The sequence below is a fragment of the Salvelinus alpinus genome, chromosome 7 (assembly GCF_045679555.1).
Source record: "Salvelinus alpinus chromosome 7, SLU_Salpinus.1, whole genome shotgun sequence".
Lineage (NCBI taxonomy): Eukaryota > Metazoa > Chordata > Actinopteri > Salmoniformes > Salmonidae > Salvelinus > Salvelinus alpinus.
In genome coordinates, this window is record NC_092092.1 from 17,656,862 (window position 1) to 17,677,492 (window position 20,631).

Sequence of the window (20,631 nt, forward strand, 5' to 3'; positions counted from 1 at the left end):
ACCTAAAGTTAGATTCATCAAACATGGCATAGTAATGTTGAAACAGGATCTTTAAAATAGAAGGGATTGCACATCAATCTAAAGTGATCTCTGGTGTTTTTTACAGCTTTCATTCTTTGGTCTTTATTACAGAAAAAATGTGATGCATGCAAATAAACATTGTCCATTCACATATCAAATCACAACTAATAAAAGTGCATTTAACAAAGTCACAACAGTGCCAATTTTAGTCACACATCTTGAACAACAAAGATGCTGGATGCATGCCCTGAACGTATCTGTGCTTTGTATAGGTTCAGTACATTCCCATGTATCGGCAAGATGAAGACGTCACATTAGACTGCCATTAGCAGACAGGTGTGCCCTCAAGACTTAAGCACCAGTCAACCCTGTTTGAATTTACTTCAATGCTATCCCTGACCAGTTACCAAGTATTTCTTGGAATTAATTTAACTGTTTGAGGTGAACTGTGCTGTAGTTATCAGATTAGTAATGTGAGTGACGCTCTGGTGCTAGCAAGAAATCAATCTTGCAATTGTAAATTGAACTTGGTTGAAGTTTTAAAGGTCATCCCCTCATTTGTTGTTCAGTGGGACCCCATAGCTGGAGCTTCTCTTAACCTCAGTCTGTCCAATCATCCAGCGCCCACCGACTGACACTGAGAATAGAAAGGAAAGCGACTTGAACATACTGTATGCTGAGGGTCATGTTACAGCATCCAGTAGATGTTTGTCAATGGAATTATTAGTGAGATAAGGGCTAGTACCAATGCATTTACAGACATGCTCATGACAAGGCATAAAATATAATTTACTACTTTCCAAGCTCTTGATCAGTATCAGACTTGGTTGCTGCCTTTCAAAGATTAGATGGTTAATAATGGCTAAGTTTAGGGAGAAGGTACAAATAAGTACACCTTGGGATCAATTCAATCCGTAGCGCGGAACATCTATTGTAGTGCAAGTTAAAGGCAATGTGACTGCATTCAAGGTAAACACTACATATGATGGTTCAACCGTAAATTACCTTTAAATGTCAATCGCACTACAACGCAGATCTCCCGCGGCACAGATTGAATCGAGACCCTTATCGCCAAAGTTATCCTGGTTGGTGACTTTTGCAACACATTTGGCTCGGGGGCCACTAGTTGATCAAATATATCAATGACACACACCTGCAGCGCAGAAAGCAACTGTGGCCAGGATGCTGAGAATAGACCCAGAGTTGACCAGCTGGACCAGGAGGAGGCAGAGGGGGTATAGAAGAAGGCAGGTCCAGCCCAGCCAGTTGATCAGGGCCCAGGGTCTGCATGGTGGGGTAACTTTGGGGCCTGGGAAACACCCTGTCTGGCTGTAGTCCTCCTGGAATTTGTCCTGGAACAACGATACATGACCACATCAATTATCTTACAAACAGGAGCATAGACAACTGGCTTCACAGCCATGACCATAAAAAAGTGGGAAGGGAGGGGTGTTTTTTATGAACTGTATGTCTCTGATCTTGTCTATATCATGTATTTTTGTAGTGGATCTCTTAACACAGTGCAATTAAGTATGAGGTACTATCTAATTTCATCTAACCAGGGCAATTTTACATCAGTTACTGTACAAATGGGTCAGATTGATGAAAGTGTTTGGTGCAATGTTTGTGAATTAAACATTGGGGACAGAACAACGTTAAGTGTAGGTATGGACATTAAGATATTGTAAATGAAGAGAGTTTTAGCTTTGTCCTTGGCGCTTACTGTCCTCCAAAGATCTGGCTGCTCAAAAATAAAGCTCCCCTTACATTCCACTTCATCTCTCTCCCTCCTTCCTGGATGAATAGAAGTCTTTGAGGTCTACAAAGGAAATACTGTACTGATCTAAAAGGAGACATGTAGGCCTGTCACCACTATCCATAAAGGTTGACTACCTACTCACACTAGAACCAGGACATAAACTGTCTTAGTTCCAATAGTCTTGTTTAATAGGAACTTCTTGTTCTTGTAGAATGATCACAAGCATTCAATGCAGACAACTTCAGTGGCAACCTGTTCAATGCATGAGTACTGTGAATAGGACTATAGCTGTGTTTACAAAGTCAGCCCAATTCTGATCTTTTGTCCAATTACTGGTCTTTTGACAAATCAGATCAGATCATTTGCCCATAATTGGGCAAAAGATCATAATTGAGCTGCCTGTGTAAACAGGTAACAATTCCCTGTACAATGTACTGTACTATTGGAAACTCACTCAGTTCCAACTGCTAACTCCTCAACAGGACTGAGAATGTCTGTACGTAGTACAGGTCTGTGAATAACAGACAAAGCACCATCTAATCTTATCCATTTGGGCTGGGCATCGTTAAAGACGCATGACACTATAATAATCAAATATATCAAATCAAAATGAATCTAACAGGGGCCAAAGGGCCATTTTACATCAGTTAATGTACTGTATATATGGGTCGGATTGTGCAAGTGATCGAAGAAAGTGTTTGGTGTAATGTTTGAATTAAACATTGGCGACAAAACAAAGTTATAATTTAAGGGTGAAGAGTAGGTACTGACATGAAGATAAAGTACAAATTAAGAGAGTTTAACTTGTCCTTTGTGTTGTATCCCTTAATGAACAAATAGATGCAAACTGCACCTTGTACAAATACTTAGTTAGTAAATTTGTCCCATAGTGAATTGTAATCCCTCTCCCCAATAAGAACACCTTTTCCTGGTAGAGTTTATGAAGCCAGGCAGAACACTCGGCCTCATCCTCTGGTATGGACTCCAGTGGGATTCTCCTAGAGACAGAAATGTAGAAGGAAACATTTCTTTTAGCTGTCCAATTCAATTCAAAATAACTTTATGGTCCAGTACAAACAAAACAGTCTAATAAGACAATATATGGGCCTTGAGATCAGTGAGTTATGCCTCTAACCATTGGCTCTTCCAGGTCCCACTCATAGCACTTGCCCAACTTGCGATAGAAAATGCAGGTTTAAAATTAATTCATATTATCCATACCTTACATATAAATCTGGATGATACTTTTCCCCATTGAGAACCCCCAACAAGGTTGGAGTTTCGTTGTTTCTGAAATTTAATGTACAACAGTACACCGCAGCAACTAAAGGGGTAACAGAGAAAAACAAAAAGTTGAATGGCACCGGTCTTCATCCAAAATATAAAAAAATAATACTTAGATATTCACTCATGAGCAGGGTTGTACAGACGAGTATTAACCTAGTCTGTTGCACAACTGAATGCATTCAACCGAAATGTGTTTTCCGCATTTAACCCAACCCCTCTGAATCAGAGAGGTGCGGGGGGCTACCTTAATCAATGTCCACATCATCGGCACCCAGGGAGCAGCTGTTGCTGAGGGTTAACTGCCTTGTTCGAGGGCAGAACATCAGATGTTCACACCTTGCTGGCTCTGGGACTCAAACCAGCGACCTTTCGGTTACTGGCCCAATTCTCTTAACCGGAGGACTACCTGCCGCTCCCATATTAGGGCCAAGTGAAGAGAGAAAAAAATAGCTTGTGGTGGTAATTGCACGGATAGTTCTTCAAATAAGTAGCAATATTTCGAGAATAAAGTGGCGATAATTAGAGAATAAAGTGGCAATATTTAAAGAATAAAGCCAATATTTTTTTTTATAAAGTTGACATTTTGAGAATAATATTGCAGTTATATTTCAAGATTATAGTAGTAGATTAGTGGGGGATTACAGTAGTAGATTATAGTAGGGGATTATAGTGGGGGATTACAGTAGTAGATTATAGTAGGGGATTATAGTAGGGGATTATAGTAGTGGATTATAGTGGGGGATTACAGTAGTGGATTATAGTAGGGGATTATAGTAGGGGATTATAGTAGGGGATTATAGTAGGGGATTACAGTAGGGGATTACAGTAGTAGATTACAGTAGGGGATTACAGTAGGGGATTATAGTAGGGGATTAGTGGGGGATTACAGTAGGGGATTATAGTAGGGGATTATAGTAGGGGATTATAGTAGGGGATTGTAGTGGGGGATTACAGTAGTAGATTATAGTAGGGGATTACAGTAGTAGATTACAGTAGTAGATTATAGTAGGGGATTATAGTAGGGGATTATAGTAGGGGATTATAGTAGTAGATTATAGTGGGAGATTATGGTAGGGGATTTGGTTAACTGCATGTCTGCCTTGCTCCCTGTTGCTGTGCACGCCACCGTGGCACAACCTCTTCCAGGTCCTAATATTTATAATAATGTGGTTATTATGTTCTAAAAGAGCAAGGATTTCCTTGTTACTAAAGGCAATTCTAAAGTATAGTTTCACCAGTCATCTCAGGCATTTCAACGGTGGTGCGCACAGCAACAGGGAGCCAGGAAGGCATGCAGTTAGTTATAACCAAATACAACTACGACTTTATTCTCGAAATATTGCCCCTTTATTCTCAAAATATTGCTCCTTTCTAATTAAAATATTGCCACTTTATTTACAAAATTGTATTTTGAATATTCCCGAAAATGTATTTAAATGTATTTAAACGTATTTAAATTTAAACGAAAGTATTTAAAGTTTTTAAAATACTATCTGTGCAAACCAGTACCACCACCCATCACTTATTTATTTTTCCTCTTCACTTGGCCCTAATACTCCTCTGTAGTGTTGGGTAGGTTACTTTCTAAATTTAATCCATTACAGATACTAGTTACCTGTTCAAAATTACAATCAGTAACAATCTGATTACTTTCAGTTACTTTTGGACTACTTTCCCCTTACGAGGCATTCAAAGAAGACAAAAAGGATCCATCAAATGCTTTTGGTGTGTCATCATAGTGGTCTCTGACTTGTGGTCAGACTCGCTCAGGTGGAACAAACTTAAACTTGCACCTTTTTTAAATGCTGAATTGAATATTATTGAGAAAACAGAAAGTTGTCAATTCATTTTTTCACAAACATCCTTTCGGAATTTAAAAGTAATCCAAGAAGTACGTTTTTTTTAAAGTATCTGATTACAATATTTTTGTTGGAACCCTAACAGATGACAGTTTTTATGTAATCAGATTACATGTAATTAGTCACTCCTCAACCCTGCTCATGAGTCTGACGTGTAGCGTTTGGTCATTCTGGAGCTCTACAGGGATCCGCACCTGTCCCCCTGAGGTTCTGGACGGCAACCCAGAAACCCTTGGTCCTGGGCAGGAGGTGGTGTTTGAGTTTGGGCAGGCTTTTCTTCTCTGCCACCTCCATACTGACCCGATGCTTCTCCTCTGTGAAGCGTGTTCCCTCACAGTGGAGCAAGAACTGGCACACAATTAGAGATTCGCTGTAGCATCAAAACTGTGTTTAGATTTACCAACGAACCTGCATGCTCATGTTTACAAGGTGAGTATCATTATATTCTCACATTGTTATCCCTCCTAGACTCGTGACATACTATTGATTGTGTCAATCAATGCAATCTTTTAGATGAACAACCAAACTGCATACTCATGTTAGTTGTGAAGAAAGCTGGAATAAGGAATTTAAAAAGACGTCACATCCTCTCATGAACTATACATGTCTTAATCAACTTTGGACTATTAAGTGTCATTACTGATTGACTGATTGATTAATTACTTTACTAGTTGATTGGTTGATTGATGGCTCACCCAGAAGTTCTCAGGGTAATCCCGTAGGTTCTGAAGACTCTGGACAAAGTTCCTCTTATCCTCCTCCCACTTCCTCTTAATAAACACCATCTCCAGGAAGTACCACATCCAGCCAATCACAGGCAGGTACGACAACTCTTTCTTGGCTAAACATTTGGAGGCCTGGAAAGGGAAAGATTGTTAATGTGTTTGAGTACAGAGGGCATCAAAGAACTTCAGAAAATCTGGGTCTTTTCTCAAGCAATTCCTTGCTTCCCACCTTCCTCACCTCCTTCTCAACAGTATTGGAGGAGAAGGTCCAAGGAGAGAATGAGGCAAGGAGAGAGAATGCAAGGAATCTGAGATCGATTAATAGAGAAAGCGCCCTGTTCTCTTACCCCAAGGACCCCGAATCGGTCACAGAAGGTCCAGCCACACAGAAAGTCTATTTCAAAGTTGTGGTTGAGGACGACGATGGCATTCTCTTTACCGTAGAGTCGGTAGTTCTCTGGGTCTGTGTAGAGCGTGACTTCAGTGCCAGACCACCACTCTAAGAGAGCCACAGACTCTGGGGAATACGCATAGCATAACAGAGAAAAGTGTAATAATATACCACTGTCAGCAGGTACAGAAACTTTGCATTTCAGTTATTGCACAATGTTAGAGAGAGGATAGCCCTCCTGCAGCATCAGTGCACTTAAAGGGGCAATCTGCAATTGGTACATACTTTTTTTGACTTTTAAATGGGTGATATATACCCATTGATTCTTGAAGAATATAACTTAGAAATACCTCGAGCTTAGTTCAACTGTCGATCCCCACCAAAATATACGCTTTTTTTACTCTGTTGTTTGTAAACAATGCAATTGGAAACAAACACTGTATATCCTCAAAAGATGGTTGAAACTAAAATTTTGATTTCACGGATGGTCATGAACTGCCATCCCTCAGCTTTTTACCAAAACAATGGCGGGGTGGCCACTTTGTTTTTGTTTGAACTGCAGATTGTATTGGTGGCGTACACATATTTTGCAGGTGTAACAAAATGTATAGCTCCAAGCTATACAAATAAATAAAGAGAGTTGCACACGCAATATATAAACTCCCAGTAATTTATTAGGTAAATCACTAATGTTTCCACATCACTGTCCCTTCTTCAGGGTAATGTCATGAATGCTTGAACCAGATTGTGTAGACAACTAGTGACAATAGTGAGGGGTGTCATAATTAACGGAATTAGAATGAATTGAGTGAAACTGTTAAAAAAAAACAATAGTTTGTCATATTGAATATATTAGGCTAGTGTTACCATATGACACAATTTAATTTCTGTAGATAATATTAGCATCAACATACATTATTGTTTAATTCAGTTTCACATTTTATATTTAAGTTTCCTATTTCATAAAAAAAAATGTTAGATGTAATCTTTTGATTCAACCATAATGCATAATAAGCATCATCAACTGGGGGAACATTTTGGGAGTATGCTGATAAGCTGTAGAAAGAATATAACCATTTATAAGACTTATTCAAAGAGATAATTGTGGCCTGAGATCAGTGAATATTCTACAAATAGGGGTCAATGTTTTTAGACAGGATATTCAGTAAGCCTCCCTTTGTAGTAGTAGGATCTCAATGTTACCTCCTCTCCTTGGTAGAGCAACATGCTCAATGCCTGTGTATTTGAGGGAGGAGATAGGATGGTTAGCTTCAACAAAGTGAGCTGCTACTGGATAGTCAATGTTCTCACACCTGATTGAGCTGCGGTGTCCAACTATGCTCTGTTTTAATTGTATTTTTGTTTGTCCTACGTAGGCTTCCTCACATGAACAGGTGATGAGATAGATTACTCCCTTGGTCTTGCATGTGATGATACCCCAAACAGGGATTTTTCGACCTGTATGTGGGTGTCTGAAGAAGGATGTTTTTATAGTGCTATTACACTGTGCGCATGAGCCACATTTGTAGTTCCCATTTGGAATGGGTGTCAAGAGTAAGATGGCGCCGAAGAGGATGGCTGACGTTTTACATGCCCATAACCAAGTGCTATTTTATTTGTTTTTTTGCGTTGTTTGTAACGTTTTTTTTTTTACTTATTTTGTACATAATGTTGCTGCTACCGTCTCTTATGGCCAAAAATAACTTCTGGACATCAGAACTGGGATTACTCACTACTAACTGGAAGAAGCTTTTTCCTTTAACGAGTCCGATGAGAAAGAGAGACTGCTCTCCCGGGAACAGGCCCAGATCCCCGTCATTTGCGTGAAGAAAAGATGAAGGAAAAGAGGACACAGATCAGGCTGCCTTTTGAGAATCCGTAGGCGAGCGAGTAAACTCCCACTGCCATCAATTCTACTTGATAACATGCAATCGTTGGAAAATAAAATGGATGACCACGATTACGATTATCCTACCAACGGGACATTAAGAACTGTAATATCTTATGTTTCACAGAGTCGTGGCTAAACGACGACACGGATAATATAGAGCTAGAGGGATTTTCAATGCACCTGCAGAACAGAGAAGCTACATCTGGTAAGACAAGGGGTGGGGGTGTGTGTCTTTTTGTCAATAACAGCTGGTGCGCAATGTCTAATATTAAAGAAGTCTCAATGTATTGCTCGAGTACTGTAGCTGTAGACCACACTATCTACCAAGAGAGTTCTCATCTATATTATTGGTAGCCGTCTATTTACCACCACAGACCGATGCTTGCAATAAGACCGCACTCAACCAACTCTGTAAGGCCATAAGCAAACAAGAAAATGCTGACCCAGAAGCGGCGCTCTTAGTGGCCGGGGACTTTAATGCAGGCAAACTTAAATAAGTTTTACAAAAATGTTACCAGCATGTCACATGCAACCAGAGAAAAAACACCTTTACTCCACACATAGAGATGCATACAAAGCTCTCCCCTGCCCTCCATTTGGCAAATCTGACCATAATTCTATCCTCCTGATTCCTGCTTACAAGCAAAAACTAAAGCAGGAAGTACTAGTGACTCGCTCAATACTGAAGTGGTCAGATGACGCGAATGCTACGCTACAGGACTGTTTTGCTAGCACAGACTGGAATATGTTCCGGGATTCATTCGATGGCATTGAGGAGTATATCACCTCAGTCATCGGCCTCATCAATAACTGCATCGACGACATCATCCCCACTGTGACCGTACGTAGATATCCCAACCAGAAGCCATGGATTACAGGCAACATCCGCATCGAGCTAAAGGCTAGAGCTGCCGCTTTCAAGGAGCGGGACACTAATCCGGACGCCTATAAGAAATCCTGCTATGCCCTCAGATGAACCATCAAACAAGCAAAGCATCAATACAGGATTAAGATTGAATCCTACTACACCGGCTCTGATGCTCGTCGGATGTGGCAGGGCTCGAAAACTATTACGGACTACAAAGGGAAAGCCAGTTGCGAGCTGCCCAGTGACGCGAGCCTACCAGACTAGCTAAATGCCTTTTATGCTCGCTTGAGCCAAGCAACACTGAAGCATGCACGAGAGCACCAGCTGTTCTGGATGACTGTGTGATAATGCTCTTGGTAGCCAATGTGAGCAAGACTTTAAACAGGTCAACATTCACAAAGCCGTGGGGCCAAATGGATTACAGGATGTGTACTCAAAGTATGTGTAGATCAACTGGCAAGTGTCTTCACTGACATTTTCAAACTCTCCCTGACTGAGTATGTAATACCTACATGTTTCAAGCAGACCACCATAGTCCCTGTGCCCAAGGAAGCGAAGGTAACCTGCCTCAATGATTACCGCCCCATAGCACTGACGTCGGTAGCCATGAAGTACTTTGAAAGGCTGGTCAGGGCTCACATCAACAGCATCCTCCCGGATACCCTAGACCCACTTCGCATACCGCCCCAACAGATCCACAGATGATGCAATCGCACTCCACACTACCCTTTCCCACCTGGACAAAAGGAACACCTATGTGAGAATGCTGTTCATTGACTACAGCTCAGTGTTCAATACCATAGTGCCCACAAAGCTCATCACTAAGCTAAGGACCATGGGACTGAACACCTCCCTCTGCAACTGGATCCTGAACTTCCTGATGGGCCACCCCCAGGTAGTGAGGGTAGGCAACAACACGTCTACCACGCTGATCCTCAACACTGGGGCCCCACAGGGGTGTGTACGTAATCCCCTCCTGTACTCCCTGTTCACCCACGACTGCGTGGCCAAACACGACTCCAACACCATCATTAAGTTTGCTTAATGATGTTTGCTTAACAGTGGTAGGCCTAATCACCGACAACGATGAGACAGCCTATAAGGAGGTCAGAGAACTGACAGTTTGGTGCCAGGACAACAACCTCTCCCTCAACGTGAGCAAGACAAAGGAGCTGATTGGGGACTACAGGAAACATCAACGAAGCTGTAGTGGAGCAGGTCGAAGGTTTCAAGTTCCGTGGTGTCCACGTCACCAACGATCTATCATGGTCCAAACACACCAAGACAGTCGCAAAGAGGGCACAACAAAACCTTTTCCCCCCCTCAGGGGACTGAAACGATTTGGCAAAAGTTATATAGCTTCCAGAGCTATTCTATGTTCTATAGCATCCTGACCGGTTGCATCACCACCTGGTATGGCAACTGCTCGGCATCTGACAGTAAGGTGCTATAGAGGGTAGTGCATATGGCCCAGTATATCAGTGGGGCCAAGCTTCCTGCAATCCAGGACCTATATAATAGGTGGTGTCAGAGGAAAGCCCATAAAATTGTCAGCGACTCCAGTCACCCAAGTCATAGACTGTTTTCTCTGCTACAGCACGGCAAGCTGTACCGGAGCGCCAAGTCTAAGAGTAAAAGGCTCCATAACAGCTTCTACCCCCAAGCCATAATTCTGCAAATAATAAAATGGCCACCGGACTATTACATTGACCCCTGCTACTTGTTGTTTATTATCTATGCATAGTCACTTCACCCCTACCTACATGTACAAATTATCTCTAACCTGTATCCCCGCACACTAACTCGGTATATAGCCTCGTTATTGTTATGTTATTGTGTTACTTTAGTTTATTTGGTAAATATTTTCTTAACTCTTCTTGAACTGCACTTTTTGTTAAGGGCTTGTAAGTAAGCATTTCACAGTAAGGTCTACACTTGTTGTATTCGGAAGATGTAACAAATAAAGTTTGATTTGATTTGAGTGTCTGAGTGGGCTCAGGGGGCAGGTCAGATCTCACCAATATAGCAACCACACTTATAGACTACCAGTGGGGATCCTTGAAGAGGAGTGCAATGTTTTTGTCTGATTGCAGAATATGCCAGTGCTTTTTCAGGATTGCGTTCATTTTCTCCGAACCCCTTGGTGTACTTAGTGCAAAAGGCGGTTGCGTTGTTTTTCTTCTTTGGTTGAGTTTTTAGTAATTCCTCTCTTGGTTTTTGAGATATTTTCATCATTGCCGCATCAAGAGTTTTGTCCTTGTAGTCTCTCATTTTGAATGTATCTGTCATTTTTTTAGCATTGCTGTCAATCTGACTGGTGGCCACAGATTTGTTTAACCCTGAATAACTGGCTATATGGTAGACCATTCTTGAGGGGAAGGGGATGCATACTATTCGCACATAGCAGGGTATTGCGGTCTGTGGGCTTTGTGTATAAGTCTGTGTGTAATGCATCAGTCCAGGTAATTTATTTTTCTCTCATCAGTCTGCAATAATAGTGAAGACATCAAAACAGAAACTGGTTACCAACGTAATTCGAGCAGCAAAACTAAACGTTTTGTCATACCTGTGGTATCAGAATTCATGGCTCATACCACCCAGTTATTAAAGTGATCAGTGTTCAATGACTACATAGGGCAGCAGTCTCTAAGGTGCAGGGTATTGTATTGGGTGGTAGCCAGCTAGGAACAGTGACTAAGTTGAGGGCAGGGTACTGGGCAGAGGTCGGCTAGAGGTGACTATTTTACAGTCTGATGGCCTGGAGATAGAAGCTGACTTTTCAGACTCCAAATTTCTTCACCCTGCTGAGGTTGAAGAGGCGCTTTTGCGCCTTCTCACCACACTGTCTGTGTGGATGGACCATTTCAGGTTGTCAGTGACGTGCACACAGAGGAACTTGAAGCATTCCACCCTCTCCCCGTCAATGTGGATGGGGGCGTGCTCCCTCTGCTGCCTGCTGAAGTCAACGATCAGCTCCTTCATTTTGTTGGCGTTGAGGGAGAGGTTATTTTCCTGGCACCACTCCGCCAGGGCCCTCACCTCCTCCCTGTAGGCGGTCTTGTTGTTGTTGGTAATCAGACCTACCACTGTTGTTTCGTCAGCAAACTTGATGATGGAGTTGGAGATGTGCATGGCCATGCAGTCATGGATTAACAGGGTGTACAGAAGGGTGCTGAGCACGTACCCTTGTGGGACCCACGTGTTGAGGAACAGTGTGTTTTTGTCGGTCAGGAAGTCCAGGACCCAGTTGCACAAGGTGGGGTTCAGATCCAGGGCCTCGAGCTTAATGATGAGCTAGGAGGGCACTATGGTGTTGAAGGCTGAGCTGAAGTCGATGAACAGCTTTCTTACATACGTAGGTATTCCTCTTATCCAGATGGGATAGGGCAGTGTACATCTGTGGATCTGTTGGGGCGGTATGCAAATTGTAAATTGTTGTGTGGTCTAGGGTGCCGGATAAGGTGGAGGTGACTAGCCTGTCAAAACACTTCATGATGACAGAAGTGAGTGCTACTGAGCGATAGTCATTTAGTTCAGTTACTTTCGCTCTCTTGAGTATAGGAACAATGGTGGACATATTGAAGCAAGTGGGGACGACAGACTGGGATAGGAAGATATTGAATATGTCCGTAAACAATCCAGACAGCTGGTCTGCACATGCTCTGAGGACGCGGCTTGGGATGCCGTCTGGGCCGGCAGCCTTGCAATGTTTAACACGCTTAAATGTCTTACTCACGTCGGCCACGGAGAACGAGAGCTCACTGTCCTCGTTAGCGGTGGTGGCCCACTTCCGCAGCTCCGTTGTTTCCTCGAAGAGGGCAAAGGTGTTTAGTTTGTCCGGGAGACGTCAGTGTCTGTAACGTGGCTGGCTTTCCCTTTATAATCTGTGATTGTCTGGGGTTCCTGCCACATACCTCGTGTCTGAGCCTGAGATTGCCCCTTTAAATCAGTGAAGTGAAACAATAGGGAAAGAGAGCGATATTCGGTTTGTATTTCAGGCCAAGAGAAGGCCTGCAGTAGAAGTAAAGAACAGTAGAATAGATCCTACTCACGGCTGGTGAGGGAGTATCCCAGTTTACAGTTGATCCTCCTGGCCAGCTGCTTGTTGATTGGCCAGAGGGGCAGAGTGCAGATCTGTAATAGGTTGATCAGGAGACCGCTGACAAAGAACCCATAGCAGATGACCAGATGACACAAGAACTGGCCCTTCAACCACTGTATCAGACCCATCTAGAGGAGAGGAGTGGGGAGGAAGGGAAAGGAAGAGGAAAGGGGGATACCTAGTCAGTTGTACACCTGAATGCATACAGGGGAGGGGAGCAGGGAGGGAAGAGGAGAGGGGAGGTATTTGGTATTTTATTAGGATCCCCATTATCTGTTGCAAAAGCAGCAGCTACTCTTCCTGGGTTCCACACGAAACATGACATAATATAGAACATTAATAGACAAGAACAGCTAAAGGAAAGAACTACAGCATTATTTTACAAGGCACACGTAGCCTACATATCAATACATACACACAAACTACCTAGATCAAACAGGGGAGAGGCGTGCCGCGAGGTGTTGCTTTATCTGTTTTTTGAAACCAGGTTTGCAGTTCACTTGAGCAATATGAGATGGAACTGAGTTCCATGCAATAATGGCTCTATATAATACTGTACGCTTTCTTGAATTTGTTCTGGATTTGGGGACTGTGAACAGACACCTGGTGGCATGTCTGGTGGGGTAAGTGTGTGTGTGTGTGTGTCAGAGCTGTGTGTATGTTGACTATGAAAACAATTTGACATTTTCCACACATTAATGTTTCTTATAAAAAGAAGAAGTGATGCAGTCAGTCTCTCTGTTCTGGGCCAGCTGCAGCTTAACTAGGTCTTTCCTTGCAGCACTCGACCACACGATTGGACAATAATCAAGATAAGACAAAACTAGAACCTGCAGGACTTGCTTTTTGGAGTGTGGTGTCAAAAAAGCAGAGCATCTCTTTATTACGGACAGACCTCTCATCTTTACAACCATTGAATCTATATGTTTTGACCATGACAGTTTACAATCTAAGGTAACGCCAAGTAATTTAGTCTCCTCAACTTGTTCAATAGCCACACCATTCATTACCAGATTCAAATGAGGTCTTGAACTTTGGAAATGATTTGTACCAAATACAATGCTCTTAGTTTTAGAGATGTTCAGGACCAGTTTATTACTGGCCACCCATTCCAAAACAGACTGCAACTCTTTGTAAAGGGTTTCAGTGACTTCATTAGCTGTGGTTGCTGATGCGTGCTCCCATCACTGGGAGCTCAGCCCCAGTGATGTAGTGGGCCGTACGCACTACTCCCCTCTGTAGTACCTTGCGGCCGGATGCCGAGCAGTTGCCATACCAAGCGATGGTGCAGACAGTCAAGATGCTCTCAATGGTGCAGCTGTAGAACATTTTGAGGATCTGAGGGCCCATGCCAAATCTTTTTGTTTCAGCCTCCTGAGGGAGAAGAGGCGTTGTTATGCCCTCTTCACGACTGTTGGTGTGTTTGGACCATGATAGGGCTTTTATTTTAATTTAATTTATTGGTTATTTTACCAGGTAAGTTGACTGAGAACACGTTCTCATTTACAGCAACGACCTGGGGAATAGTTACAGGGGAGAGGAGGGGGATGAATGAGCCAATCGTAAACTGGGGAATATTAGGTGACCGTGATGGTTTGAGGGCCAGATTGGGAATTTAGCCAGGACACCGGGGTTAACACCCCTACTCTTACGATAAGTGCCACGGGATCTTTAATGACCTCAGAGAGTCAGGACACTCGTTTAACGTCCCATCCAAAAGACGGCACCCTACACAAGGTAGTGTCCCTAATCACTGCCCTGGGGCATTGTGATATTTAGTGGCCTCCCGAGTGGTGCAACGGTCTAAGGCACTGCATCTCAGTGCTAGAGGCGTCACTACAGACCTGGTTCGATTCCAGGCTGTATCACAACCAGCCGTGATTGGGCGGCGTACAATTGGCCCAGCGTTGTCCGGATTAGGGCTTGGCCGTCATTGTAAATAAGAATTTGTTCTTAACTGACTTGCCTAGTTAAATAAAGGTTAAATAAAAATTAATAAAATAGGTGATGTAGACACCCTGGAACTTCAATCTCTCAACCGTCTCTACTACCTCAATGTGAATGGGGGCATGCTCAGCCCTCTGTTTCCTGTAGTCCACGATCAGCTCCTTTGTCAAGCTGACGTTACCATTTAACCTAACTCCTAAACTTAACCCTAACCCCTAGCCTAGCAAACAAAAGTGGTGATGGACATCCACAACTAAATACATACCCCACAAAACGTAACATATCATACTAAATGGAGTGTTTCGGATTTACGTACAGAATAATAATAAATGCCAGGTTGAACAGACAAGTCTCAAGGATACACATCAATGAGATAGTGTAACTTCCAGTCATCAGTATAGATCACCCTTGCTCAACTACTATGCATGCATAGCTTGCATGTATTTACATCCTGTGCACATGCTTCAGGTGACAGAAATCTGAATGCACTACCAGAGTTTTGAAAAGTCTGTTTAATAATACTTAGGCCTACCTGTGGATATGTTGTCTCAAATTCCCAGAGGTAGGAGAACCAACCACCCAGACAACCGGTTGAGTAAGTTCAAATGTTATTTTATTCACAGTATTTAGTCTCACTGGCCACTTCAAATAGTTGAAGTTCAATATTTCAGAAAGTGAATTACAAAAGCTAGTCACTGGATGGTTAATGGGGCAAAGGTCACCCCATCCTCGCTCCACAACAGTTGGCAGAGTTGTGTTATCCTGACCCTGACTGACACAGTGAAGCGCTCACTGCCCTCCAAAGAGCTGGCTGTTAAAAAATAAAGCTCCTTTTATTCCACTTCTTGATCTCTCTCCCTTCCTCCATCTTGGCTGAATAGAAGTCATTGAGGTCTACTAAAGAAAGACTGTACTGATCTAAAAGGAGACATGTAGGCCTGTCACCACAATCCATAAAGGTCCAGTGCCAGATTTGCCATCTGGCAATTCTGGCAAATGCCTGATGGGCTGGACCATTTTTTTGTTGGGTGGGCTGCTTGAAATTGACACACAAAAAATATGATTTTATCTAAAAGTAAAAGAATGAAAAAAGGTGACATGGCCGGAAGCTCATTATAAAAACAATGTAATTGTGCAATTTCTCTGTTATACAAATTTCTCTGTTACAGCCTTTGGCTGATCAGTGGGCAACGACCTGCCCCCTATCAAGATGGGCCGGCCTGGTTTTCTGATGAGCTGAGGTCACGCAAACTCACATTCAAAGTCAAACGCGACATCAGCAAAGAGACCTGCTCCATGTCTGTCATCAGTTAGACAGCTAAGATCATGTATATTAAAACATGGAAATGGTGCCTATAAATGTAGAAAGAGCATATTTTAAATTGTTACCTCACTTAAAAGTTCCTATTGATCCTAAAACCATGATTTGGTCAAACAGTAAAGTGCGTTGTCCTGCTGATTCCTGTAATCAAAGAGACTGCCCTGCCCCTGTGCCCTTACTGGAGCCTGCTGCTGGAATAAGTGAGCCACTCTCCTCGCCCTCCATGCACTCAAGAGAAAAATGTGTTCTGGTTGTAGGCTATAACATTTCAAAATGCAAATGCGAAAAACACAGCTTTGGAACTGATATTGGCACAAAATTACAGTTAACAAAAATGTACTCTTAATCCAGTATAAACGAATGTATAGAATGTAATATACAAGAGACAACAATCCCAAAGTCTACAGCAAAACGGCAGAGTCATATCTTAAGTGTAAAACTATTAATGACTCAATAATTCATGCCTTCTGGGAGTGCTATAAAGTCCAAAAGTCATGGGCAGAGTTAGAAAACTGTCTTTTTACAATGTAAATGTACTTTTAATCCGTCTATCTGCATATTTCAAGACATGGCTAATGGGGGTGCAGTGAGATACACAAAGGGTTGGACAATATTGTTTTCAACACTTATATTGAAGAAGCTATTACTTAAATACTGGAAGCCAAATGATACTCCAAACTTAAGAGAATAGAATAATCATATTCTCTATTATTTAAATATTGAATCTAATAATAATCTTTCTTCAGACAAAAACAACATGACACATTTTGAAATCATATGGGGAAGAGTCTTAGAACTATTAGAAACATTGGGTGTGGATACAGTGGGAACATGTGGGTCTGAGCAAGTGTGATGTCATTAATGTTTGTGGAAATGTATGTCATGTTAAGTTGTTCATGTTTTTTGTCCATGTATCTTTTTTGTTTGTTGTAAAAAAAAAAAAAAAGAAGCAAGTTAGAGGTAGTTTCTTGAGCCAATTCTAACTAGCATTAGCACAATGACTGGAAGTCTATGGGTATCTGCTAGCATGCTATGGTAAGTTGTTTATTGTTTTTGTATATATCCTGTATGGTTTGTTAGTTTTTTAAAAACAGGTCTTAGACAGGAGGGTCTCGGCTTTCTATTAGATATAATTTGTATTTCTCAACTCTCAATATTCAGCTCAATAGCAACTATTTTACAACCAAGATATTTGATATGGAGCTTGGAGATATGGAGCTTGGAGATATGGAGCTTGGAGATATGGAGATATGGAGCTTGGAGATATGGAGCTTGGAGATATGGAGCTTGGAGATATGGAGCTTGGAGATATGGAGCTTGGAGATATGGAGCTTGGAGATATGGAGCTTGGAGATATGGAGCTTGGAGATATGGAGCTTGGAGATATGGAGCTTTGCGTGCGCATCAGCCATTGTGAGGTCACAGGCCTATATGTATCAAATAGAATTTGATTTGTTCTAGTGGTCAAAACCTGGTATTTTCACACAACTCTATGGTAAATAATGCAAGCGACTTCAATTAGTAATTCATCTGAAGAGGGGAGAGAAAGAAACACCAGCCGATACACATCGAATACATTACATAGTATGGAGAAGCAACACTCAAAGCTACAGCTTCATACTACTTATTAAACATAGAGAACTGATACTGTATACTGGTTGTTGGGGTGGGATTGGCATGGGATGTGGGTGGTCCGTGGGTGGACCATTTTGACCATTTTTTATTTATTCCTCATGTCTTACTCATTGGTAGGAAGAAGTTTGGTTCAAATGGGATGTTGAGTACTATATTTATTGAATATTATCTGAATCCTATAAATTAAAATGACCAATTTGGGTGCAATCAAATAGATTCATCTCTCAGAGATCAAATTATATTTCAACAAAACAATGTTTCAGAAATGCTAATCGTACCTGTTAGTAACTACAGAAACGACATCAGAGCTATCTGAGATAGTGGGTGTTGAAATCCTATTTCTTGTGCTGTTTGAGGCGGAACAACTCTAATCTTATCTAACTGTCTTCCATCAGCCAACTTCCCAACAGGACTGGGCACAACTCTAGGCAGACAACTGTGCTGGCAGGTACACATTGTCTGACTGGCTATCTGATAATTATACCATGCTGATGACACACCCTGCTAGGTTACACCATGGGAACTACTACAGTGTACCAAGAGCTGACTGGCCTGGCTGGCCCTACCTGACTGCACCACAATACAATACAATCTAGTATGGAGGAATTTACCTCAGGGGAATGCTGGTGTCAAACCTCACCTATGCTTTTGAGGAAGTATCAGGACGGGAGAGGAAAATCGTTTTTCATTCTCATTCTAAGCAAATGCATCACATGACATCTTCTTATTCCAAATAGCACTTGGTTTCTATCTGAAGTGCTCAATGAAAGGCATTACATAAGAGCAAAATGATTTAGAAAAAATATGATTTCAAACTATAGCCAACATAATTTGAGTCTCCCCAACAAGTTATTTTTGGTTATGATAACACTAAGTTAATATAGTTCAAAATCACAAAGCTTTTTTCATTGATTGAAATCTAACAAACTAGGTTTTAATTTATAATCAATATTCTTACCAAGGAACTATATGTATACTAGTTGTAGTATACAAAAAATAAGAAAATACAGGAGTAACCTAATAATAAGACAGTGTGAAAAAAACATACGTTTAGATTACATGAATAAAAGTGTGTTACCTACCTTGCCCCAGGCTTTGGTTCTTTTGTGGCGATAACGCGGCCCAGACACTGCCGGTGTGGTGAGATAACTCGATCAGTTGGAACACGGCGTTACGAGCGCTCATTTCAAAGAGTGCTCCGTAAGCCACGCCCCAGTGGTTAGAGCTGGGCATGTTGCACTGGGATACGTTTTAATACTAAAAAAGACTCTCAATTTACAATGGGTCCGCTTTTGTTCTGTGTAGCCTAGTTATGCTAATATATTTCAGACCAGTGTATTGCAGTTCATTTTGTTATAGACATATTAAGTCAAATATATTTGAGTAGTAAACAGGGAAACGACTCCCAGACAGTTCCCAATTGAACATACCAGAGGGGCGTATCATTTACTAGGCTACCTCAATTATTGGGTTCAGCTGGTTTCCATGGTTCTTGGTTATTTACCAGGTAACAATAAGTGAAAACGAAACAAGGACTGAATCAATAGACTCCTTAATTTTCTCAACTAGACACTGAAATAAATTGTTTCTTTGAAATGCTGGCTGCCATGGTTAACACAAACACAGGACATTGAATGCTACCTGAATTGACTCAGAAAAGTAACATAAGTAGGTCTACAGTATCACAGCGAGGTTAAACAGGTGTGTGTTAGATTATCCAGTGTCCACAGCAACACTATTGATTATCCTCTACCCCTATGATCTTAGCCATGCTCTAACTAACCCTTCTGGAGGGTCTGAAGCACTTAGACTGCAACTGAGGACACCCTGGTCTGACACCTGGATGGGCCTGGCCCACCTGGCTCCCCTCTACCTGCCTGTTGCTGCCCCCACTGGCTCTTTCTCTACTTCTCCATCTGACCATAGCTTCTTGAATGTATGCTTTTATACAGTCTGTGTCTCCGTATTACAGCAAGTCAAATAAAGATTAGCGCAAACAGGAACTGTGACTTCTCTCGTCAATGATTTGCTATGGCTGAAGTATTTTGTCAGTTATACGTTATACGGTACCAAGGCCAGATGATGCTGAATGGCAACAACACCACACACAACTGCAATACAACAAATTCATCTCATTGGTACATGACTCTTCAGTCTGTTGAATATTACATCAATGAAAATATTGATTTCTTGGCTGAATGAAGGTTTTATTAAACCTTCAAAAGGGACACATGTACACAATAAAGGACATTTATAAAGTCATTGACAGGAAAAGTAATTTACTACATCAATTATAGTCACAGCATCTCATCTTCATTTGATTAACTGGAATGAGATGGAGAAATTATTTCCAAAAGGCAGGGTGTGGCTCAACAGGCAGAATACCTTTCAAAGGGCACCTTATTCCCCACAACTAATGCACTACATTTGACCAGAGCCTTATGGGCAAATAATTGACACAAGTTGTTGCGGTAGTAAGTAAGACAATGGATACAGAGCCGCATAGGTTAATTATGGACTATAAAGTAATGGGCAGGTAGATGGGAGCCAGGTGAGATTGGGCAGGGCAAGTCCAGGTGTCATTCCAGGGTGTCCTCAGTCACGTTCCAAGAGCCTCAGGCCCTCCGGGAAGGAAAGGTTAGTGAGAGCATGACTAAGACCATAGTACACCACATGCACTGTGGACACTGGATAATCTGACTAACACACACACACCTGTTTGACCCGCTGTGATGCTGTGGGACTACTTACACTACATGGACAAATGTATGTGGATGTAACAGTATAACTTTATGGCGTCCCCTCGCCTCGCCCCGGCGCGAACC

General features: G+C 42.0%; 1 protein-coding gene across 3 annotated transcripts; it reads right to left on the reverse strand.

The window, feature by feature from the left end:
• Positions 1-96: 96 nt before the first annotated feature.
• Positions 97-19,227, reverse strand: LOC139580530 (1-acyl-sn-glycerol-3-phosphate acyltransferase delta-like). 3 transcript variants are annotated; one of them, XM_071409303.1, is made up of 9 exons: positions 18,889-18,977; positions 12,854-13,031; positions 5,999-6,168; positions 5,622-5,783; positions 5,121-5,274; positions 3,002-3,104; positions 2,703-2,778; positions 1,175-1,373; positions 97-658 (listed from the first exon to the last, which is right to left on the reverse strand). In XM_071409303.1, the coding sequence occupies exons 2-9, from the start codon at positions 13,029-13,031 to the stop codon at positions 576-578; spliced, it is 1,125 nt and encodes a 374-aa protein (XP_071265404.1). In that variant the 5' UTR covers positions 18,889-18,977; the 3' UTR covers positions 97-575. The 3 variants fall into 3 exon arrangements, with proteins under 3 accessions (XP_071265404.1, XP_071265406.1, XP_071265407.1); XM_071409305.1 differs by having other exon boundaries at positions 12,854-13,097; XM_071409306.1 differs by lacking the exon at positions 12,854-13,031 and having other exon boundaries at positions 18,889-19,227.
• Between the last annotated feature and the right edge of the window lie 1,404 nt (positions 19,228-20,631).